This window comes from Orcinus orca, chromosome 2 (genome assembly GCF_937001465.1).
Source record: "Orcinus orca chromosome 2, mOrcOrc1.1, whole genome shotgun sequence".
NCBI lineage: Eukaryota > Metazoa > Chordata > Mammalia > Artiodactyla > Delphinidae > Orcinus > Orcinus orca.
Window position 1 is genome coordinate 135,364,814 of NC_064560.1, and position 26,320 is coordinate 135,391,133.

Below are 26,320 nucleotides of genomic sequence, written 5' to 3' on the forward strand. Positions count from 1 at the left end.
TTTCTTTATTCTGCTCTGCAGTAGTTATTTCGACTATTTTATCTTCCAGGTCACTTATCCGTTCTTCTGCCTCAGTTATTCTGCTATTGATCCCATCTAGAGTACTTTTAATTTCATTTATTGTGTTGTTCATCGTTGCCTGTTTCATCTTTAGTTCTTCTAGGTCCTTGTTAACTGATTCTTGCATTTTGTCCATTCTATTGTCCATTCTATCTCCAAGATTTCGGATCAACCTTACTATCATTATTCTGAATTCTTTTTCCGGTAGACTGCCTATTTCCTCTTCATTTGTTAGGTCTGGTGGGTTTTTATCTTGCTCCTTCATCTGCTGTGTGTTTTTCTGTCTTTTCATTTTGCTTATCTTACTGTGTTTGTGGTCTCCTTTTTTGCAGGCTGAAGGTTCGTAGTTCCTGTTGTTTTTTGTGTCTGTCCCCAGTGGCTAAGGTTGGTTCAGTGGGTTGTGTCAGCTTCCTGGTGGAGGGTACTAGTGCCTGTGTTCTGGTGGATGAGGCTGGATCTTGTCTTTGTGGTGGGCAGGTCCACGTCTGGTGGTGTGTTTTGGGGTGTCTGTAGACTTATTATGATTTTGGGCAGCCTCTCTGCTAATGGGTGGGGTTGTGTTCCTGTCTTGCTAGTTGTTTGGCATAGGATGTCCAGCCCTGTAGCTTGCTGGTCGTTGAGTGAAGCTGGGTGCTGGCGTTGAGATGGAGATCTCTCGGAGATTTTTGCTGTTTGATATTATGTGCAGCTGGGAGGCCTCTTGTGGACCAGTGTCCTGAAGTTGGCTCTCCCACCTCAGAGGCACAGCACTGACTCCTGGCTGCAGCACCAAGAGCCTTTCATCCACAGGGCTCCTTAATTTGGGATGATTCGTTGACTATTCAGGTATTCCACAGATGCAGGGTATATCAAGTTGATTGTGGAGCTTTAATCCGCTGCTTCTGAGGCTGCTGGGAGAGATTTCCCTTTCTCTTCTTTGTTCTCACAGCTCCCAGGGGCTCAGCTTTGGATTTGGCCCCGCCTGTGCGTGTAGGTCGCCGGAGGGCGTCTGTTCTTTGCTCAGACAGGACGGGGTTAAAGGAGCCGCTGATTCGGAGGCTCTGGCTCACTCAGGCCGGGGGGGTAGGGAGGATCACGGAGTGTGGGGCGGGCCTGCAGCGGCAGAGGCCGGCGTGACGTTGCAGCCTGAGGCGCGCCGTGCGATCTCCCGGGCGAGTTGTCCCTGGATCCCGGGACCCTGGCAGTGGCGGGCTGCACAGGCTCCCCGGAAGGGCGTGTGGCTAGTGACCTGTGTTCGCACACAGGCCTCCTGGTGGCGGCAGCAGCGGCCTTAGCGTCTCATGTCTGTCTCTGGGCTCCGCACTTTTAGCCGCGGCTAGCGCCTGTCCCTGGAGCTCTCTCAAGCAGCGTTCTTAATCCCCTCTCCTCGTGTACCAGGAAACAAAGAGGGACGTAAAAGTCTCTTGCCTCTTCGGCAGGTCCAGACTTTTCCCCGGACTCTCTCCCGGCTAGCCGCGGTGCACTAACGACCTGCAGGCTCTGTTCACGCCGCCAACCTCAGTCCTCTCCCGGCGCTCCGACAAAAGCCGGAGCCTCAGCTCCCAGTCCCGCCCGCCCTGGCGGGCGAGCAGAAAAGCCTCTCGGCTGGCGAGTTCCGGTCGGCCCGATCCTCTGCGCTGGAATCTGTCCGCTTTGCCCTCCGCACCCCTGTTGCTGTGCTCTCCTCCGCGGCTCCCAAGCTCCCCCACTCCGCCTCCCGAAGTCTCCACCCGCGAAGGGGCTTCCTAGTGTGTGGACACTTTTCCTCCTTCACAGCTCTCTCCCGCTGGTGCAGGACCCGTCCCTATCCTTTTGTCTCTGTTTAGTTTTTTCTTTTGCCCTAACCAGGTACGTGGGGGGTTCCTTGCCTTTTGGGAGGTCTGAGGTCTTCTGCCAGCGTTCAGTAGGTGCTCCGTAGGAGTTGTTCCACGCGTAGATGTATTTCTGGTGTATCTGTGGGGAGGAAGGTGATCTCCGCGTCTTACTCTTCCGCCATCTTCCCGGAAGTCTGAAGTGTTTTATGATGCTTTAAAATCCTTGTCAGATAATTCCACAACTGATATCTTTGTATTGGTGTCTGTTAATTGTTTTTTCTCATTCAGGTTGAGACTTTCTTGGTTCTTGGAATGATGAATGATTTTAGTTTTATTATTATTGTATTCTAGACATTTTGGATAGTATGCTGTGAAACTTTGGATCTTATTTAAATCTATTTTAGCAGGCCTCCTCTGACACTGCACCAGGCAGGGGAAGTGCAGCTGCCTCATTACTACAAAGTGGGGCTGGAAGATTGGACTCCCCTCCCCACTTGATCTCTACCAGCCTCTGTTGACTACCATGGTGAAGAGGGGAGGGTACCTCTTACCTCAAGGTGGTAGTAGAAGTTCAGACTTGCCATTCAGTCCTTGCTGACACTCTAGAGAGGGGAAGGGGCACCTTTGTTACTGCTGGCAGAGGTAGAATTCTAGTCTCCCTACTTGGTTCCACTGATGTGGATGAGGAGGAGTGGATTCCATGGCGTTTGGCTGTAGTAGGGCAGTAACAGTAAAAAATGTTTTTGCCTCCTAGTCTGCACCTTTCCCAATCCTTTCACTAGAGAGAACTGGCTTTTCTTGTTGGTTTTCTGAGTGGTGTTTTGTTTTTATTTTTTTGCCTGTGCTCATTGGTACTTCTGGGTTGCAGGCTTCTCTGTTGCCTGGTCTAAGATACGTAAGAAGCAAAAGGAAAACCCAGGGAACTCACTGTGTTGTTGTTCTTCAAATTCTGTGGTTGCTATTCAAATTCACTTTCTCTCCACCTTTCAGAGTCTTTTGACGTTTTTAATATATTGCACTTAGGAATTTTAGCTGTGTTTAGTGGACTAGGAAGAAATGTATCTTATTTTACATGGAACTGGGTAGGCTAAATGGTTTAAAATTAAGGTAGTCCATTAAGAACTTACTTTAAATGAAATGCTCAAGAATATTTTATTCTTAAAAATATTTTACCACCATATTTTCTAAGTCACTAAGATGTACATAAGGTTAAGTAAATTCTTTGTTATAGCTATATATTCATGTGTAAAAGTCTATTTATTTCTTTATTCTTTTAGGATTATGTACTGAAGGACTGTACCGTGTTAGTGGGAACAAAACTGATCAAGACAATATTCAGAAGCAGTTTGATCAAGGTAAGAAGATAATTATAGATATATTTATATATATATTTGATCAAGGTAAGATAATTATAGAAGATAAAATAAAATCATTGTTTTATTATTTCCCTCATTGAAATTTCATATGAAAACCTCCTAAGAATATGGATGTTTAGGGGAGAAAGTTTTGAAGTAGTATTGGAAGTATTTAATGGAACAGATACCACAGTCAACAAATGGGAGAGCTATAAATCCATTACCAGAATTAGAGAAGCAATAAATTGAGTTATGATGCATCATCATCTTTGTATATCACAGATTGCACCTATTTAAAGTTGTGATTTAAAAGGTTTTTTTTTTCCTTCATGATACTGGGCCAACTAACCATTAGGAAGTTTCAAAAAGCTGAATTTCCTACTCATATTAAAGGAAATCTGTATGAGATCAAAGGTTTAAATGCAAAAAATGAAAACTAAGTTCTAGGGAGAAAAACGAGTGAATATATTTATAATCTTGGAGTAGGGAGAGGCCTAAACTTGACATGAAACCTAGAAAGCATGAACAAGATGATAAACTAGACTGCCTAAAAATGTAAAACTTCTGTATGAAATAGTGTATAAAGCAAACAGAATCAGGGGACAAACTGTAAACTTGGTGTGGCTGTGGAATTTCTTTGCTAGATTAAGCAATTCATATCAGAAGAAAGCAACCAACAAATATATGAAAATATGCTCAACCTCTGTCAGTTATAAAGAAATAAAAATTAAAACAAAAAGGTTGTATTTATTTTATTATGTGAGTGGAAAGGATTGTTGGTAGAGTGTAGGCAAGCAGGTATGTTGTATGCTGTTGGTTATGGGTGCTTCAGGTAGCTTTGTTGGAGAAATTCTATTTGTAAATACTTACGTTACAAAAGTCTTTGTGTAAGCATACCAAGATATTTATTGCAGCATTGTTTGTATTTTGTTTTAAAGGTAGGGGGACCAATCCTGTTGATAAGTAGAATACTAGATAGCTGTATAAAATAATGAAGATTATATGTGTTGAAATGGTAAAATGTTGAGTGGTAAATGGTAAAGTTGACTGGTGGGTGGGGTGTTTGTGTGTGTGCCTTGCTTTGAAAGACTGGTATTTCATTATTGCATGATATTTCAAATACCATACATTATTGCATGGTATTTCATTTAAAAAAAATTGTTAGAAGAACTGTTTAGACTTTAGCAAATTGGTACAATTTCACTTCAGGTAATGAAGGAAGAGTAGTCGTCAGTACCAGGGCCTTTTGAATTAGAGTTTCTGGTTTTGTTTTCTGGTTCTGCCACTTACTGTCTTTGTGGCCTAGGGAGGTTAACCTTTCTAAATCTCAACTTTTTCATATCTAGAATGGGAGTGATAAGAGTAACTGAGGAATAATGAGATAATGCATATAACGAGTTTTCTGTGCCAGGCACCATGTTAAATGTTCACTGGGTAGCTGTTATTACAAGGAATATAGCCTGCCTAAGGACCTAAGCTTTAGTACATAAAAGTTGTTATCATAACATCTTTATAATATTTTTAAATGAAATAAATCTGAATGTTCAGTAATAGAATATTATGTAAATTTTTATATCTGGGAGAATGTTTTGTAGCCATTAGAATTGTTTATGTAGGGCAGAATGTAAGGATTGGTGATTCTTGGTTAAGGATATATGTGAGTTCTTTGTATTTTTATTATTCTTGCAAATTTTCTGCAAGTTTGAAATTACAATGAAATGTTACCTGCCCCCTCAAAAAGTTTTTAAAAGTTGCTTGTGAAATTTTATTAACCTTGGATAATGCCTTAAAAATTAAATCCAATATAAAATCTATCTATATATATATATATTTTTTTTTAATGAGCAGAAAAGGGCTGAAAGGAAACATGCTAAAGTATAAACAGTGATTATCTCTTGGTTATGGGAGTAATTTTTTATTATAAATATTCATTGTATTTATAATAAGGAAAATGTTACTTTTTTAATAGCAAATTAACCTTATGATATACCTTTAATATGTTACATTCTTATTTTTTAAGTCAGAACTTCACTGATAAGTGTTTAAAGTGTTTTATATTAAAATTTTTTAAGTATAATTTCTCCACCAGGGAACTAGTAGATTTACACTGTAGATTACAATTTATATTGGCTTGCAGTATAATATTGTAGAAAAAACACACAAAAGTGGTCCTGCGATGTGAGAATAATAATGTATATTGAAACAATAAAATAGTGTTCGCCTTTTACCCCTTTTATGTCCAGTTAAGCATACTCCATGAGGTATAGTGATTTTGTTTTTTCTTCCAGTTTTATTGAGATAATAATTGACATACAGTACTGTATAAGGTGTACAACATAATGATTTGACTTATATATATCATGAAATGATTACCACAGTAAGTTTAGTGAACATCCATCATCCATCAAAACTTGAATTTATATGCATGATTCCTATCTTTTGTCTTTCTGCTTCCTTATGGCCTCTTTTTAAATAGCTTATGTGAACAGAATGTTTCAAAAGAAGAGAGATGTCTCATATACTGACAAGCCTAATAGCATTTTTTTATTGTCACAGAAAATGCTTCTTACTTGGTTTTCTCTTTCCTTATCTATAGTTTGTCAGGCAAAATTATATTAAAACAATGGGGGAGGGATGAATCAGCCTGTGAAGAAAGGTGGTCCATGAGAAGACTTAAATGTCTTTGGATCTACAAGTATCCCTTTAACTTACTTCTCCTGTAATAAATTTAAATTTATTATAGTTTTTAATTTTTATTTTTGTCTTATAGATCATAATATCAGTCTAGTATCAATGGAAGTAACAGTAAATGCTGTAGCTGGAGCTCTTAAAGCTTTCTTTGCAGATCTACCAGATCCTTTAATTCCATATTCTCTTCATCCAGAGCTATTGGAAGCAGCAAGTAAGTAAAAGCCTCCTTTTTTTTTTTTTTGAGAGGGATGATGATAGTGGGGTTTGTACATTGATTGCTTTGTGTTAAAATCAGTCATGCACTAGAATATGTAGCTAATAAAAATTCAGCTTCTAGAACTGTTTATTAAAGCTCTTTCCCTTTAAATAAATAGTTTTATCTAGGCTCCCAGATGACTAGGTGCTCTTAGAAGTTAGATCATTATACTAGAAGTTTGAGATTTGTGTTTTTAATTCAAACTCAAAGGCATTGTAAGAAAAAGAAATTAAGTCTTGGGCTTCCCTGCTGGCGCAGTGGTTGAGAGTCCGCCTGCCGATGCAGGGGACACGGGTTCGTGCCCCGGTCCGGGAAGATCCCACATGCTGCGGAGCGGCTGGGCCCGTGAGCCATGGCTGCTGAGCCTGCGCGTCCAGAGCCTGTGCTCCGCAACGGGAGAGGCCACAACAGTGAGAGGCCCACCTACTGCAAAAAAAAAAAAAAAGAAAAAAAGAAATTAAGTCTTCAAATGAATGTATCTGTAATGTACTTTAGTAACATATTAACCTGTGTATGGTCTGTACACATGTGTATATAAATATATTTTAAGTCAAAGAAATTAACTTTGGCCTCATGTCTTAATTCAGTTTTTGAAAAAGACAGACAGGAAAATGGGTACTCATTCAGTATTGATTCCTACTTGGCATCATCATTCATCCAGATGTTTCTATGAATCAAATACTCATTTATTATCTGGAAAATGAGACCAAAGGTCTATTTGAGTATCAGGTAACCTAGTGCTTAATCCACATTGTGTTCTCAATGGCTAAATTTAATGTAGTTTCTAAATATTTCTCTTTAATATTTCCTTTTGATTACAAGTCTTCAAGCTCTGTAGCATGAGACTACTTATAATACTTATTGTTAAAGTTCTCAGTTAATTTTCTTTCATTGAAATCCACTTCAGTATATTGTCATAAGATGCAGTTGCCTTATATATTCTCTCATACGAAAACTAGGAAAATAGTCCAATTGATAGCTTAGATTTTCTTACGTTTTGGCCATGAACAGTAGCCTCAGAACTTCCCTACTTAGGAAATATTGAGGGCTGATTTAGAAGTAATATGTGGCAAATGAGAAATTTGTTAGTACTTAGTGTACTACCATGAGTTGGTTGGCAGACTGACCTCCTCCAGAGGAATCCATTGTTATTTTAGAAGAATGAACTGAATGAGGAAGAGCAGAGCAGTAAGGCACTCTGTACTCTCCCATTTACAGCAGAGCCACATTTCAGTTATCCTGTTTCATAATTTGTGTAAATTTGGAAAGTAACTGAGCTAAATGCTTGTACTGCTTGTGCTACTTGTGAAGAACAATGTTTTATAAGCTAAGTGGATTATAAATAAGTATAATGCTTTAAATCAGGTGTTGGCAAACTGGCCTGTGGGCCAAATTTAGCATGCCATCAGTTTTCAGAAGGCTTGCAAGCTAAGAATGTTTTTTTACATTTTTAAATGGTTGAAAAAATATTAAAAGAAAATTTTATGAAACACTAAAATTATATGAATTCAGATTTTTAAAGTTCTGTTGGATCACAGTCACTCTAGTTACATATTGTTTGTGGCCGCTTTTGTACCACTGCAGAGTTGAGTAGTTTCACCCACAAAGCCTAAAATACTTACTATCTGTAGCATGAATATTAAGAGCCTAACAGATTTGTAAGTAATTAGTTAATTCTAAATCAGTATCTAGTTATATAAGTTGCTTAGAGAAATTACTAATATACCATTTCCTATTTTGCCACCCCCAGGTTACTTTGATCTTCAGTTATTAGCTTTACTTGTGAAAAGGCTATTGTAAATAGATGGTAGTCTGTTTATTAGCAGGCTCTTTACAACATTTTCTTTGTTTTTGTTTCCCTCTCCTGATATGCTTTATATACATTCTTGATTGTCTCATACAATAAGCATAGCAGGAAGCTTTATCAATATTTTTTAATGTTTGTGTTTCACACAAATTCCTCGCTACTTTAATTTTACAGAAATCCCGGATAAAACAGAACGTCTTCATGCACTGAAAGAAATTGTTAAGAAATTTCATCCTGTTAACTATGATGTATTCAGATATGTAATAACACATCTAAACAGGTATTTTTATTTTTCGTTTTTGCAAATAAAATGCACTACGGATTTCAAACACGTAACTTTATAAATTGGGTGATCATAGAGAGAGACTAATTTAAACATGCAGTTCAATTTTGGTTCTCTAAATTAGTTTTTCTGTATTTTTAAAATAGATTTTTCATCAACTTGTTTAAAGAAAGGTATATGACCCTTTTAGTATCTAACATGATTATATAAATAATAAGTGTGGTGAGTACTTTTTTTTTGTCACTGCTGTTCTTTAACAATTCTCTTCTATAGAATCTTAGAATTTTAGTTATGAAATGACACTTAGATAATTAACCAGATCAACCTATTTGAAGTTGGAAAGGTTGAGGTTTAAAGAGAGAAATCATATGCTGAAGTGACACATCTTATAACTAGAATCCAAGTTTTATTAAGTGGTTTAATTGCCTCTTCTTTTGTACTGTGTCTCTTTTGTGTATCTTGCTTGTTTTGTTTGGATATTCTTCATAGTGAAATTTTATTAGAAACTTGAATTCATATTACTATCCACCTTGACTGTGACTGAAATGCAGGACATTAATCCTATATCAAAAGCCTTAAATATGTTAAGCTTCAAGTTTATACTTTTTTCTATAAAGATACTCTTCCCAACACCATTTCTTAAATGAAAGGCAATATTAATATTGTATAATAGCGTAAAGCTCAAGACTGTGGAATTAAATAGTCTTGGCTTTGAAACATTTTTAGTTCTGTGGCTTTGGACAAATACTTCACCCTGCCTAAGTCTTGATTTTTCTCAACTCTAAGAATGAGAAGAATAATAGCTCACAAAGTTGTTATTGAGACTGAATAGAATTATTAGTATTTGTACTACATTTTTCAAAAGTCTACTCTTCACAGTATTTTCTACTAACATTTTAACGAACTGAGGTTTGGTTTTTTTTAACTAATAATGTCAGTGTCCAAAACAAATACATTTCAGTTTATACCTCTTAAAAGAGAGTATTAAGCAGTGTTTAAAGTTTTTTTGTTGTTATCAATGTAGCATAAAATTATATTAGCACTTCTAGTAACTCTTCTCTGGGGTCTCCGTCTGTGAGAAAATACCAACATACATAGTATTGCAGTATAATTAGTGGAATTTCCTCTTTTGAAAATTACCATGCAACGTGGTTCATGATTTAACAGATGTGTACAGGGCACTACAGGAGACCTTACCCAATATGGAATGTAGGGATGGTATATGAACATATTATTGTATTGCCTGATTAAAGTGCTGAAACAAGAATTGGACTTTATTAAAAACAATAGGGAAAAGAGACAAAGGGAAGAGCATATGCAAAGAATCACAGTGCTAGCCCACCATCAATGTTATATTAAGACACTTAACTGTGTTTGACTCCAGTGATACAACAGTTAATGACAGGCATATTTGGCATGTTGAGGAACAGCAAAAAGGCCTGTGTGGTTTGAGCAGAGTGAAGGATAGGGCAGTACTACCCAGAGTTTAGCCTATTGATTAGTTTTAGTCCTCAAAATATTTTACTGACAAGGAGGTTGCTTTCATGTCTATCACTAAGTGCACTGTTGAGTTCAGCTGACATTTATGGGGGGTGGGGTGGGGAGCAAGACTTTGTCAATGAAAAAAGCATTGCATGATTGTTACTCTGAATGGTATGGGGAGCCACTAGAGAGTAGAACAGAGAAATAGTATCATCAGACTTAAATTTTAGAACAAACACTCAACTATTGATTATAATGGATGTACTCTTTGTGACAGGTACTCTTGTAAACCCTATACAGACATAGCAGTAAATAAAATAATCACATTTCATGGAACTTTACATTCCAGTATAGGAAATAAATGATAAATATATATTGGGTGATTGACAGATTGCAAAAATTAATCCATGGAGCTGTTCTTTGGATGTATTTTCTCTCACCTTCCATATTCAGTGAGTTATTGTGTCAAATTAGTTTTTTCTCCTGATTAGTTTTCCTTTTCATTCCTCTGCCACTGCTTTAGTTTAAATTTTATCATTTCTCATTTAGGAAACTCTAGTTTGTCATTGAGCTCTCTCTCTGCCTATTTTTCTTCTTGATTCTCCCTTGATCCTGATGCCAGAATGATCTTTCTAAAAGTTCTTTGTGTAAAGATCACTTACATCCTAAAGGAAAAAAATCTAAATTGTTTATCATTAAGTGGCCTAGTTCTAACTTACTCTGTTAAATCTCCTTTCCTTTTCCACCGTGCAACACCAAGTGCCACTGTATTAAACTAATAGGACTTAACCGAAAGTATCAATTTGTGCCTGGTCCCTTATCACATCTTAACATGACTGCCTCAGTCTTTCTCAAAATTCAGTCCTCAAAGCAGCAGCATCAGCATCACCTGGGAACTTGTTAGGAATGCAAATTATCAGGCCCCACCCCAGACATACTTATCAATCTGTTTTAACAGGCCCTCCAGGAAGTTCTGATACACACTGAGAATCTGTTTGTTTGCTTTTTTATCGAAGTATGGTTGATTTACAATGTCATGTTAGTTTTCAGGTGTACAGCAAAGTGATTCAGTTATATATATTCTTTTTTTAGATTCTTTTCCATTATAGGTTATTAAAAGCTATTGAATATAGTTCCTGTGCTATACAGTATTGTTTATCTATTTTATATATAGTAGTGTTTATCTGTTAATCCCAAACTCCTCATTTATCCCCCACACACCCTTTCACTTTTGGTAACCATAGGTTTGTTTTTTGTGTCTGTGAGAATCTGTTTCTGTTTTGTAAATAAGTTAATTTGTATCATTTTTTTTTTTAGATTCCACATATAAGTGATATCATATGGTATTTATCTTTCTCTTTCTGCCTTACTTTGCTTAACATGATAATCTCTAGGTCCATCCATGTAGCTGCAAATGGCATTATTTCATTCTTTTTTGTGGCTGAGCAATATACCATTGTGTGTGTGTGTATATCTATCTATCTATCTATCTATCTATCTCTCTCTATATATATACATACATACACACCATATCTTCCATGTCTTAGCTATTGTAAGTAGTGCTGCTGTGAACATTGGGGTGCATATATCATTTCAAATTAGAGCTTTCATCTTTTCTGGATATATGCCCAGGAGTGGGATTGCTGGATCATATGGCAACTCTAGTTTTTTAAGAAACCACCATACTGTTCTCCATAGTGGCTGCACCAATTTACATTCCCAACAACAGTGTAGGAGGGTTCCCTTTTCTCCACAGCCTCTACAGCATTTATTATTTGTAGACTTTTTGATGGTGGCCGTTCTGAGCAGTCTGTGATGGTATCTCGTTATAGTTTTGATTTGCATTTCTCTAATAATTAGTGATGTTGAATATCTTTTCATGTGCTTCTTGGCCATCTGTATGTCTTCTTTGGAGAAATGTCTATGTAGGTCTTCTGCCCATTTTTTGATTAGGTTGTTTGTTTTTTGATACTGAGCTGTTTGTGTATTCGGAAATTAACCCCTTGTCAGTCACATCCTTTGCAAATATTTTCTCTCCGTAGGTTGTCTTTTCATTTTGTTTATGGTTTCCTTTGCTATGCAAAAGCTTATAAGTTTGATTTGGTCCCAGTTGTTTATTTTTGCTTTTATTTCTGTTGCCTTAGGAGACTGACCTGAGAACACATTGCTACGATTTATGTCAGAGAATGTTTTCCCTATGTTTGTTAGGGGTTTTATGGTGTCATGTCTTATATTTAAATTTTTAAGCCATTTCGAATTTATTTTTGTATACGATGTGAGAGAGTGTTCTAACTTCATTGATTTACATACTGCTGTCCAACTTTTCCAACATCATTTGCTGAAGAGACTGTCTTTTCTCCATTGTATATTCTTGCCTCCTTTGTCAAAGATTAATTGACCATAGGTGTGTGGGTTTGTTTCTGGGCTCTCTCTTGTGTTCCAGTGATCCATATGTCTGATTTTGTGCCAGTACCACGCTGTTTTGATTACTATAGCTTTGTAGTATCTGAGAACCACTGTTTTGACTAAATTACTCTTTCTTCCTACTGTTTTACTAACACCCATCACCCTTGGCTCAACTCAAACCTTACCTCTTCAAGGACCCTGACCACCCTCATCTAACTGATTTGCTACCTTTCCTTTGTACTTTTTGACTCAACAATTAGATTTGATGCCCATATTCATGTCTTTCAAATCTATGGGTATTTTCAGAACCTATACTTGACTACCACATAGACACACCTGACTGGGCCCCTCTATACACTATATTTTAACAGAGGTTGACTTTATTCTGAATATTCTAATTTAGTTTCTTAACAAATAGTAATAACTTTTACCACAGAACACATGTTTTTAGAGCACTTATTTTACCTCAGATGAGCAACTCCTGTGTTTGGGGGTGTGGGTCCTTTGGTTTAGATTTTTAATTTTTTGATATACAAATTCAAATAAAAAATTTTCCTGCTACCTTGCATATTGGGCTGTTTCTTCATGTGTGAATGAGAGGATTGGATAAAATACCTAAACTTTCCTCCCAATTTAATAATTTTGAGTTAAAATTCAAGATTTGCTTCTTATGTTTCTTGCTTATTACAGACAATGGTAGCAGTGCTTGCTCACATATTGAAAAGACTGGATGCAAAATAGTTAACATATGGTCGTTTGTAAATTATTTATTGTCAGATCAAAAGAATTTTAAGGTAGAATTTCCTCTGTGAACTGTTGTCATTGAAATTAAATTTGTAACGATGTACAAGGTAGTTAATGATTAAAAAGATTGTTTTTTGGAATACTAGAAACTTGAGTTTTTTGAAAGTTGAAAAGTCTCCCGGTTGGAGGATATGATAGTTTTTCCAAAGTAAAAACCATCTTTGGTTCTCATAAGGAATGGATTTTACTGCTTTTTTCTGTTATTAGAATGTAGTTGAACATGGAATGCACAAGCAGGAAAATGTTTTAAATTTGAAGTTAAGATTTTTAAAAAAGGTAAAACCAAATCATCTGAAATAATATCCAGCTCTCAGATTCTTTAATTGCAATGAGTTTTGACTGGTTTCTAATTTTTTTTTTCCTATCATAATTTCAGGGTCAGTCAGCATAATAAAGTCAACCTAATGACAGCAGACAACTTATCCATCTGTTTTTGGCCAACTTTGATGAGACCTGATTTTGAAAATCGAGAGTTTCTGTCTACCACCAAGATCCATCAATCTGTTGTTGAAACATTCATTCAACAGTGTCAGTTTTTCTTTTACAATGGAGAAATTGTGGAAACTGCGAACACTGTGGCTCCTCCACCACCTTCAAACCCAGGACAGTTGGTGGAACCAATGGTACCGCTTCAGTTACCACCACCATTGCAACCTCAGCTGATACAACCACAGTTACAGACGGATCCTCTTGGTATTATATAAGTAGGAAGTGATTGCAGACAGCCTGAAATTGGACAAAAGCAAATCTAGGCATGCATGTTTCAGGGTTCAGTAGTATACTTCATGTTTCTTACAGATAATTCACATTCAAAATAATGAAACATTTTCTCTTTGAACTATATGGTATTCCTTATTCATTTACATTACAAATCTAAGACCATGTGGTAAGCATGACTGGAGAGGTTTAATTTTTATAAACAAAAATAGCTATAAAATACAAAGCTGCTGTTGCATGCAACCTTATTGCAATCAGTATATCATTCCTGTGGCATTTTCTGTCACATTATATTGTGAATAAAATTTTTCTATAGAAATTAAATGATTTAAAAACTCACGTATATGAAACATTTAATGCTTTCCAGCCTGCTTTATGGCTGGTTTTGTTATTTGATGTGCTAATTTGAGCAACTTAATTTACTTTTATCAGTCTGTATAGATAACTAAAAGCCCAGTTAAGTATTTTATAATTTCAGGCTACTTATGCCATGCTTGGGATGTAGTTTGAAAGAAAGAAAAGTACACTTAACATATTTCTGCACCTTCATCTTCTAAGTAAACCTGTGGATGATCTGATGGGGGTAAATGGATATATTTCTTGTACACACATACCAAGGACATGCTTGTGGCTAAAGTGAGTTGATAATGTTGTGCAAAGGATAGTTGTCACCAACTCATTTCTTTATAGTCCATGATGAAACAAACATCTTGTATACTGTTAATTCTGTAAACAGATGCATGTTCAAAAGATCTATTATGGTCTTGTAATCTTAATCTAATATATTTTAGATATTTTAATTTTTTCCCTCTTGGGAAATACATTTAGTATAGTGTAGAAAATACTTCATGACATTTTCATATAAGGTTATATAACTTTTCATACATAAACATGAAATTTGTTGTAGAAAATTCTTTAAACCAAACATTTTAATCTAGGACTTCAATTTAAATCTGTCCCTTGAATCTATTTTTATGTGGCCCTTAAAAACATATCCAAAAATCCATTGCTAATATAGCAATAAAAATACTTTGGGTACTGACAGCCTCTTTGGAGTATGTATATATAAAGTTGCATACTTGTATTCATATTCTTTTCTGTGATATGTTGTACTAAAATCCAAAGTGGCTTTTGCACCATTTTTTAAACCAATTTTTTCCTTTGATGTTGGTACCAGATTTGCTGTAAATGACTGCTGCTTTGGAGGTTAAACATTTCTTTAGTGAAGTTACAACCAGAACACGAAATTATGGATAAAATTTTCAGAATAAGTGGCATAGGTAAATTTTGTTAGGCTTTATTCAAAATTTGTTCATTATCAAACCATGCCGGTTTTTTTCCCAGAAAGGGAAAAAGTGGTTTTTTTGTTGCTAGGTTATATTTTGTGTAGTAAAGAAAAAATTCTTTGGTCCACATTGTAATCTTCATACTGCAATTTTAAGGTTGTCTTATGTGTACTGTAGTAAATAGATGATTTTGAGATTTGAGGCTCCTAAGAGTTTGATTTACTCCATTTTTTCCTAAAATAAATATTGTCTTTCCCAACTGTTATGTCCTAGGTATTGTACTTCTAATTTTAACTTCAGAATCAAGATGTTGACATGAACCAGGCTGCTGTTGAAGTACATGTATATTATAAATTATCTTATTTGTGTTATACTCTTACATGTTATTATCTTTTCTAAGAAAACAAAGTCCCTATTATTCCTATTGCAAAGCACACAGGAATTAAGAAAGTACAGTAATTTTTAAAAAGAAAAATCTGGTAAATGTAGTATTCTTAACTTGTTCTATATTACTTATACCTATTGTCTATATAGCTTTAATTTATAGCTGTCAGTTTAACATCGGCATGTCTGGCAAAGAAAATTAAACTTTAAGAGTTTTATAAACTGTTTCTAGGTTGCTAAAGAATTTATTTTTCTACTATATATGGTATAGACAAAGCTCAAAACTATGTACAGGAAAAAAGCCTGACTATTTCTTTTGGAAGTAGGCTGAAAAGAGAATTTTCAGAACTGTTCATGTCTTCAGTTCATTTGGTCATAACTTTGCTATTGTAATATGTGAATCCCAGTTTATTTAAGCTATTCTCTTTTATACTGTGTTAATTTAACTTTCATGTGCATTTAGTACAACTTTTGTTATTGAAACTAGCATTTACCATTTTCCACATTTACTACCTTACACCTTCCCAAAAATTTATCTCCACTTTTCTATGCATTCTATAATTGATTTGAAAAGCTTCATAGTGGGTCATTTAAAATTCTACTTTTGGTTCACTTAACAGATAGGTTACAGTTAATTGAAAATTAAAATACGGTTTAAAGCTCAGTCTGTTACACTGAATTGATTGCGTTTGTTTTTGCCAAGGGTTTAGATATGTTTTTAAATATTAGAAAAATAATGCTAAAAACAATAATATGATTAAACTTTTTTCTGGTAAGTTACTGGAAGGTTTCACTGTTTAGGGAACTATCATATATGAAACTTCTTAAAGGATGAAAAGAATATTAGGTAGTCTCGTAATTATGCGTAAACATTAAGGCATTATATTTTACAGTTTTAAATAAAATTCCATCTACACACATGTTGCCATCGTTTCATTTAAGCTTCAGTGCTTGTAATTATTACAGTATTGTACTTAACAGTATCTAGATTAGCAGTATAAAGAAGCGTAGTGGAATTCTCAAATTTTCAGTAGATTTATGGGAAGTCAAATTCTATTCAACAAACACTTATTAGGATATACAATTAATTTTAGAACAAAATTCCAGGCACAACATATTTTCATTTGAAATGGTATTTGTTAGTAGTGCTTATTTTTTCCAACATTTATAATGTAAATAATGTAGGTAGCAGCAATCTAACTTAGCCAAAAAGCAGCTTTTATTTTCCATACTGTATGTAAATAATGTAGACTTTTTTTTTTGAGGTACTGCAATTTAATTTCTAATATCTCTTAGATAGGAACAAAAAGGAACAATTGGAATAAGAACTTAGGCCTTAGCTTCCATGTGATTTTTAGTTTTTTATACAGTAATAATTGTGATGCTATTTGTCAACTGGATATAAATATATATATATAATTTTAAAAAGTCAAAAGTGCTTTGTTTCTTCGTTTATAATTAATGTAATTTTGTGCTTCACCAACAGGATGCTGCAGTAAATTAAATATCAGTGAAGCTTCTTCTGTATGAAGAATGCTGTGAATAAAACATTAAGAAGCTGTGTAATTTTAAGTTATAGTTGCCTCTAATTTTACCATTTTATTGGTAAAAATCAACTAATATTTTTTCATAAAATAGGAAAATGTTTTAAAATTGTGATGAAAATTTTATTAGGGAAGTGTATTATTGAGCTTTTACTGTACCCATGAGAGGAGATCTAAAATTTATTCTGCATGTATACATACAGATGAAAATTAATTTTTAAATGTTTAGGAAAACAGGATTGCACAGATTTCTAACACTCAAATGTTACCTGGAATTTCGAGCTGTGGCTAGACATATTTTGAGCCACTGAAAATTTTTTGAAGGCTATTCTAGTTTATAACAGAGGTGCTAACATTGAACAACAATATTTTTATTTTCTTCATGGTTTATGAATATTAAGTCAAACTTCTATAGGTATATGTTGTCAGATTCTATGGATCTGGTGAGGTCAGTTTGACCTGAATCATTTTATTTGTTTATCTTGAGTTTAATCCTTTTAATTAAGTTCCTTAATTCTTAGGCTGAACAATTTCTGATTTGTTTCAGAACTTTATCGGACACTTAAAATTTTTTATTGTGTCTGAACTGTTAAAGTTCTTAGCATTTTCAATTTATCAAATGTCTGAAAATAAAATTTTCTAAGGTTTAATAAGGGAAGGAACTACTCTTCAAAATTGATTTGTTATGGTAGGATCTGTGTGTAGTTGAGAAGACCGTACAAGCATTAATGACATCTCATATCCAATATCCAGTTGTTAGATGTGATCCAAGTACCATGATCTTTTTAAAGCAGTTAAAAATCTACTAACTAAGGAACTTTGGGAATATCCACTATTCAGTTGGTCCTCATCATCATCCTATAAGCATGAGGCCATTTTTTTTTTCCCTTACAATATTAGTTTTAACTCTTGGGGTGTGTTTGGGGGGTGGCGCTGGGTGGGAAGGATCCACAGTTCTCACATTGTTTAAGTCTTAAAATGTTCAATATTAGTCTGTCGAAATTTTGCAGGCAGTAGGAATGATTTTGAAAAGCTAATCAATGGTAGTCAAAGGTAGGATTTCAGTTATAACTAAGTTTAATGTATAAAATTATAAACCTTGAAATTAATGCAGTGCTGGCAGTTCTGGTTTAGTTATTTTTTACTCATCATTAGAAGAGTGCCAAGACCTGCAGTATACGCACTTCTGCTGTAAGTAGTTGTCAAGGAATTTGTACTTTAGAAACGACCTAATACTTGTTTATTCCCACAGTATAGTTTTTCTATTCAGCTTTATTTGCCTCATAAAATTTATTCATAAATTTATTATGAACTATTTAATAATGGCTTTCTTGTTCTAATAGTTTATCTGATACTTAGTTAAGATTCCCTTAGTGTTAAAACCTATTTTTTCAAATTTCTGTTTTGTGTTAAATCTTATTCCAGCACAAGTGATGTTGGATTAGCAATTGATATATTTACTAATTGCTTTACTAATTCATCAAACTTAGTTTTAGTTATGTATCTGTACTCACCAGATCATTTTCTTTTTTTTCTGTTATCTATTTTATACATAGTATCAATAATGTATATATTATTTATATACACACACACAGATCATTTTCTTATGACCTTGAACTAAATGTTCTGTCCTAACTATTTAGTATTTTTTAGGTCCTTACCAGTTTTTTTTTTTTTTTTTTTTTTGCGGTATGCGGGCCTTTCACTGTTGTGGCCTCTCAGGCCACAGGCTCCGGAAGCGCAGGCTCAGCGGCCATGTCTGACGGGCCTAGCCACTCCGCGGCATGTGGGATCTTCCTGGACCGGGGCACAAACCCGTGTCCCCTGCATCGGCAGGCAGACTCTCAACCACTGCGCCACCAGGGAAGCCCCCCCCCCTTACCAGTTTTTAAACTATCTTATCAGTTTCAAATTTGGAGCTCTTAGTTTCCCTTATCTCTAGATTCTTGGTATTTCATTTTATCCAAATAAATGTCTTTGTAGGCTTAGTTGCTCCACGGCATGTGGTATCTTCCCGGACCAGGGCTTGAAACGTGTCCTCTGCATTGGCAGGCGGATTCTTAATCACTGCGTCACCAGGCAAGTCCCTATCCAATTCTTTATTGCAAAATGACTTGTAAGTTACTTTAAAATCCACTTAGATAATTATGATCATGGTGAACAAACTTTTTGGTGAAAGGACAGACAGTAGATGTCTTAGACTTTGTAGGTCATGCAGTCTCTGGCACTACTCAACTCTGCTGTGGTGCAAAAATAACCAGAACAATATAGAAATAAATTAACACGACTGCATTCTAATAAAACTGTGTTTATTAAAAAAAAAAGGCAGCAGGCTGGATTTGGTCCACAGAGCTGAGTTGATTGATCCCTGCCTCAGATGGTTAGTAGAATTAGGACCTTCCAAGTTTTATCCATGTAGAATAATGTATGATAGAGTAACACAAAGTAATGTAGGTCAAAGTAAAATTTTATGAAGGATGATGACAGTTGCCCACTGTTCATGCTGCCTTTTTTCCCAAAGGGGATCATCTTTTTTTAGTTGTAAGTAATGAGAGCTATGTGGAATAGTTTTTTGAAAGATCATAATAAATTATTAAAACGTTGCATCTAGAAGGTAGGAATGATGATATAATTTTATACATCAGAACTGAATTGCTTTCATAGCTTTATTTCTCTTCTTAAGGATAACTTAAAGTAATATTTTTGAGGGCAGTAATTGCCATCTCCACACACTATATATTAATCATGATCATATAATAAGTATGTCAATAAGTTGTATAGGTTAATGAAGTGGTTAATATCTTTAAAGTGCTAACCCTAAAATAAAATCATGTCCATAATGGATCTAGAAGTATGTGACCATCATTTAATGGATCATCTCTTCAAACTGTAGGTCTCTACTTCTGAAATCTTTTTGGTTGTTTTTAGTCTATATTTAAGTGCTATATGAAGCTTATAATGGCAAATCCTAATAGATTCATACTTAAGTTCAAACAAGTTCCTTCAGGTAAAAATAACCTTTCTCAAGTTTTAAGAATGTGCTGGCCTTTGAGTGTTTTTCTGTTTATAGCAATGGTTTCCATACATCAGAATCACTTGTGGGAGCTTTTTAAGAATCAGGCTATCCAGAAGCTAGCCAACTATACAAATCTCTGAAGTGCAAGTGTAACAGATTTATTCCCAGTCATGTGCTTTTGTATTCCATCTAGGGAGGACAAAATGGAGTTTCCAGAAGAAAAATTTCATATGGTAAGGGTTAATTACATAGAAAAAGCCTTGGTATTCAAATTTAAACTCATAACTATATCATGTAGGCTTGATAGTTACTGAGCAATTTTATAATCATCCATTGTAATAATCTAGTTAAAACTAAGCTTTTTAATGGCAGAGATCTGGGCTTGTTAGTAAGGAAATTTTAATGTTATTTCTTAGAAATTCAAGTATTTTACAATTCCTTCTTCCCCTTTTTGTGAATAAAAGGGTTCTATCAAAGAAATAGAGAGGAAAATGATAATAAAGGGAATAGGGCAAGGAATTGGAGGAAAAAGTAATTTGTACTGTAGAACGTTTTTTAGTGTTCTAACTTTATACATCCTGAATTTTCCAAAGTTGTCATTTTCATTTTTATACCACTTTAATATTTGCCTTACAAACGATGTAGAGGTTCTATTTTCAATGGGATGTAGTAGGTCACAGCAGGTAAAACTACACCATCTAACATATAAAAGCAAGATAATTTTCGAAGGCCATATTTTTAAAGGCATCAGTGTGATATGGAAATGACTGACTCTAAAATAGACTTCAGTCTCACAGAGGGGAGAACTATTCAGAGGTTAGTGGAAGATCAAAAAACTTTTTTTTTTTTTTTTTTTTTTAAATCTCCCTGATTTCCTTTGCAGTATCAGGGCATAGTCTGGGGATCTGCATTTGGCCCAGGCAGAGGGCCATGTTAAGGGAAAAAGAAACCAGCTATGCTTCTAATGATTGCATAGGGCTGGAGTTACGAAATTGGAGGTTTGAAAGAATAGCCAGTCTTCCTGTCAAGATATTAAATGTTGTAGCTTAGAAAGGCTAAAAAAGCTAAGCGGAACATTTCTGACAGGCAGAGCTGAATCCCTTGCAGATTCCTGTACCTCAGAAATGTAATAAGTGGGTTTTTTTGAGAATTCTGTAGGAGGTAGCTGAGCAGCTGAGCAATACTTCTGATGGCCTCCTGTAGGCATAGGTGGGTTTTGAGTTTGGGGGTAATTTACACAGCAATAGATACTAGCACAATTGCACATCAAAGTTCATAGTGGGGGTATACGTTATGAATGCAGTGATTGTGCATTTCCTTCACTTCCAAGTCACAGTTCCAAGTGTAACAAAATTCACACAGAGTGAAATCATATATGTGTACTGAGTGAGAAAGCACTAAGTGCTAGAGTAAATCTCAGTAAATGTCAGAAAACTCCCTGTAATGAAAAATTATATTTGTACCAGATAAGAGAGAGCCTTTGTAAAGAAATCTTTAAAATACATGTCAGAGAACCTGTACTAGACAGAAATTGTATGAGTGTGCTGACTGTGGTAGCTCCTCTAGGAAATATCACAGAAGCAGTGGAATCCAGTGGCTGCTGGACTCAAAAGGGAAAGAAACTATGTGAGAAACTGTGTGTGTGTGTGTGTGTGTGTGTGTGTGAAGGCTTTTCCAAACAGTGTTTGAATATGACCAGAGTAGTCATGCTTGAGTCACCGTTAATGCAGTGACGGTGGGAAGGGCCTTGGAATGAGTTATAGTGTATATCAATTTATAACTGAAAGAAAATCTGTTTCTTCAAAGTGAGAAAGTCTTACAGAATCAGATGAAATTGCACATTACAGATTTTATATAGCCTAGAAACTATATAAATATATTTGTGAGAGGAACTCTGAGGAGAACAAAATGAAGGATGCATTGAGGAAAGGGCATCTCATTTCACTTAAGTAATAATGCATAATGAGGGAAAACCTACCAGTTTGAAGTATTAGGGTGTGGACCAGCAAACTTATAAAGGGCCAGATGGTAAATATTTTCAGCTTTGTAGGCCAAGAGGCCAAAACCAAAAATATTATATAGACACTTAAGAGAAAACAAATGTCCACAGTATTTCTACTGACAAAAATTAACGTCATTGCATCGCAAATCATTTCCAATTGAAGTTTGGAAATTCCACAATTGCACAAATATATTTTTAGATATAGAAATTTCCCTTGCAATTTCATCAAGGTCCAAAAAATCCTGCTGGAATTATAGTGTAAGTTCGGAAAGTACATCCAGTGCAAATTTGGAAATGAAGGATTCACTTCTTGTTTTAACTTCTGATAGTACTGAAAGTGTATAAAGTAGCTTGACATTACTTTTGATTCAAACAATGTTAATTGTCATTGAGATGACTTTACTGCAGCATAGATTTTGCATGTAAGAGCTATTTTGCCACCCTCCACAAAAGAAAGAAAAGCATTTTATGTGAACATAAACTCAAGTGGAATTTAAAGGAAAAAAAAAAAGTTACACAAGTTTGTTTCGTTTTGTTTTACCACAGTTCCCACATATCTTCACCCTTATCAAGCCACCTTTTTTCTTACAAAAAGTCAGGTTCCTATATAGTTAGAATATAAATGGCTTCAGTAACAAGGGATTTCCATTTATAATAATGCCAGGTAAGGTCATTTGGACCAACTCTTCAACTTAGGGCACTTAGAAAAAAATGGACAAAATTATTTCAACAAAATCAATTTGAAGTCCATCAAAAAACTAACAAGATAGTGAAGATTTGCAGCCAGGAGTTTGGAAAGAAAAGATGCCTAGATAGATAAACCTGTGTTTGGAATCACTTCCCCCTTGGATTTTTTTGAGAATTCTGTAGGAGGTAGCTGAGCAACTGAGCAATACTTCTGATGGCCTCCTGTAGGCATAGGTGGGCAGAAGTTGGAGTTCAAGACCTCAAGTTTGGTGTCCATTACAAAATAAGGCATGTGTGGAGGAGATAAGGCAACATGAATTAAAAGTAACAGAAACACAAAATTTAAAATATGCTAACTGAGCCCTAGGAGATAAAAGTCAAGATGGAGATTGCAGCAGATAACTGGGAAAGTACAGAAAAGTACCAAATGGAAGTTAGAGAACCAAAAAATATATTAATTGAATTTAAGAACGCAAAGGATGGGCTTATAGCAGTTAGACACAGCTGACGATAGAATTCGTGAAAGACTGGTCAGAAGAAAATAGAATAAAATGAGAACTGAAAGAATAAAAATACAGAGAAGAGAGTTTTGTGATAAATTTAATGAACTTCCCAGAAAGAGAGCAGAAAGAGAAAGAGGTAGAAGGATTATATGAATGGATAATGGCTGAGATCTTTGCACAGCTATCTGAGAGCAAGCAACTGATTCAAAGTTTGTGAATTAACCCCATGCAAGAAAGAAAAAGAAATCCATACTTAAGCATATCATAATAAAGCTGCTGAAAACTGGACAAAAAATTATAAAAGCAACCAGAGAAAAAGAATCACCTTTGAAAGAGTACTGCTTAGACTAAAATCTGCTTTCTTAATCAAAATATTAGAAGCCAAACAACAGTGAAATTATCTTTACCTAAAATTCAGTAACAAAAAATTTAGCCTTTAAGGAATCTCCAATGGAATGCTGATATATAGGAAAGAGTGAGAAGAATGAAAAGCAATGAAAAATACCTTGGTAAATCTAATGTTAACAATAATAGTAAAAAAGAGTCTAACATCAAAGTCAATAGAAGGGGGAAAATAAAAAATGCTTAATAAAAAGGGGAGAAAAAGAAGAAAGAATAAAGGCAAACAGAACACAAATGTATTATGGTACATTTAGACCCAAATATATTAATAAGTACATTGAATTAAAAAAAATGTTCTAAATGATACGAGAATCAGACTGGATTAAAAATGACAAAATCGCAAGCATTTACAAGGGCCCCACCAAAAGTCATAAGGATCAGAAATATTAAAAGGAAAAAGATTATAAACAACTGATATCTATTAAAATGAATCTGTAACTTCAAAGTTCATGACACACATAGGCCTACATGGCTTTGCTGGTGAATTTCACCAAATAAGGGAGAAATAACACAAATCTTATATAAAGTCTTTAGCAGAACTGAAAAGGAGGAAATACTTTAACTGATTTTATGAGGTCAACATAATCTTGATAATTAAATTCAACAAGGACATAATTGTGGGGCAATCTCATGAATATAAATGCAAAAATCTTAAGTATTTGTATTTAGCAAGATATTAAGAGGAAGAAATAGAGTTGGTTCAACTTTCAAAAATCAGTGACTAATTTGCATTTATGGAATAAGAAAAATATATGATTGTGTCAAAAGATAAAAAGGCATTTTATAAAAATATATCATGCAAATACTAATAGCTGGTATTGCCACGCTATTATCAGACAGTAAAATATAACGCAAAAAGCATTACTAGAGAGAGAACATTTAATAATGATGAAGGGTTTATTCAGCAAGAAGAGATAGTAGTTCTAAATTTGGAAGCACCTAATAACATAGCATTAAAATAAATAAAGCAAAAAAGAAATACAAGGAGAGAGAGAAAAGTTTACAATCCAAGTAGGAGATTAGCACCTCTCTTTCATAGCTGATGGAACAAGCAAATAAAATATCTGAAGGTATCAAAGATTTGAACATGGTAAGCAAACATGACATAATGGACCTATATTACACATGGCACCTAATAATTGTAGATATTTACATGAAATTGTTACAAAATTGGGGCTTCCCTGGTGGCGCAGTGGTTGAGAGTCCGCCTGCCGATGCAGGGGACACGGGTTCATGCCCCGGTCTGGGAAGATCCCACATGCCGCGGAGTGGCTGGGCCTGTGAGCCATGGCCACTGAGCCTGCACATCCGGAGCCTGTGCTCCACAATGGGAGAGGCCACAACAGTGAGAGGCCTGCATACTGCAAAAAAAAAAAAAAAATTGTTACAAAATTGAATATACACTGAACCACAAAGGAAATCTCAATAAATTTCAAAGGATTAAAATCACACAGAGTTTGTTCTCCAGTTACATTAGAATTAAGGTAAAAATCATTAACAATAAGATAAGAAAGTCTCCAAATGTTTGGAAATTAAGCATATACTTCTAAGAAGTTCATGGGTGAGAAAGAAATTGAAATGAAACATATTTTGAACTAAAAGATAATGAAAATAACATCAAATCTCGTGGGATGTTAATTGTGGGAGGTTGCTTAGGGCCGTGCTTAGAGGGAGATTTATGGCTTTGAATGTGTATATTATAAACAGGATTTATAACTTTCAATGCATGTATTAAGAAACCTAAATTATCAGTAGGAAAAAGAGTAAAAAGTAATGAAGTAGAAAACAGACACACAGAGTAAAGCCACAACTCATATCTTTGCTTTTTGTTTTTTAATCTTTCCCCAATGTGAAATTTTTAAAATTTTATTTTATTGAAGTATAGTTGATTTACAGTGTTGTGTTAGTTTCAGGTATACAGCAAAGTGATTCATATATATATATATATAAAATATATATATTTTTCAGATTCTTTTCTCTTATAAGTTATTACAAAATATTGAGTATAGTTCCCTATGCTATACAGTAGGTCCTTGTTGGTTAACTATTTTATATACAGTAGTGTGTATATGTTAACCGCAACTCATATCTTTGAAAAGACAAATAAGCAGAGTTACCTATATTTTTAGGTATTTGATGGGAAAAGACAGCATGTGGCATTTATGGTATCATTCCCCAACAGAAGAATCACAACAGAGTTTCTTAGGATTTTGAAGCAATCCATGTCATCTGCAGCAGAGAACTGCATACTTTTCAGAAAGCTCCTGGCATGCTTATGGGCCATGGAAAAGACAGAAAGCATGATCATGGACTATTAAGTGCCCATGTGGCCAGAACTATTTAAGATGAGGTAGGTTCTGTCAAATCCATCAAGTCATCCTGAGGTCAGATGGACCCAGCAGCAATCTATCATAAGATGGAAGTGGCACATCTGTGATTGGGCCTTAGTGGGGCTGGAGGACCCAATTAAGTTGCACAAGCAAGTCATTGTGATCCCCATCTCATCAACTTGTGTTGCCCTAGTGCCTGCTTCTCAGTTCAAAACCATGTGCATATGGTAGCCATGGAAGTACACTGCTCAAATCTTTCAAGAATTGCCTCTAGGATTGCACTCAGCTGACAGTCCTAAGCTGCAGCACTTTCAGAATCCACTGCAGCATTTAAATTCAAGACATACTATTTCTGGGTACCTATAGCCAATGACCAAGTACTGGTGGGGTTGGACAGATATTAGGATCTAAATATTTCTGCATTCACCAAGATCCTGTGACTTTGCATTCATCAAGACCATCAGGAATGTTCTTGTGAGAGGGGCACCAAGTATCACTAAAGAGTGTAGTGG

At 35.1% G+C, this 26,320-nt stretch overlaps 1 protein-coding gene across 3 annotated transcripts in view; it reads left to right on the forward strand.

The window, feature by feature from the left end:
• ARHGAP5 (Rho GTPase activating protein 5) overlaps positions 1-16,242 on the forward strand; it is an 81,369-nt gene extending 65,127 nt beyond the window's left edge. For 2 of the 3 annotated variants that reach the window (XM_033409944.2, XM_033409943.2), the window contains exons 4-7: positions 3,131-3,208; positions 5,979-6,110; positions 8,137-8,242; positions 13,314-16,242. In XM_033409944.2, coding sequence (XP_033265835.1) covers positions 3,131-3,208; positions 5,979-6,110; positions 8,137-8,242; positions 13,314-13,641 — 644 coding nt within the window. In that variant the 3' untranslated portion in view covers positions 13,642-16,242. Of the gene's footprint in view, positions 1-3,130; positions 3,209-5,978; positions 6,111-8,136; positions 8,243-13,313 lie in introns of those variants that run through there. The other variant, XR_007475937.1, reaches the window with a different exon arrangement.
• The last annotated feature ends 10,078 nt before the right edge of the window (positions 16,243-26,320 follow it).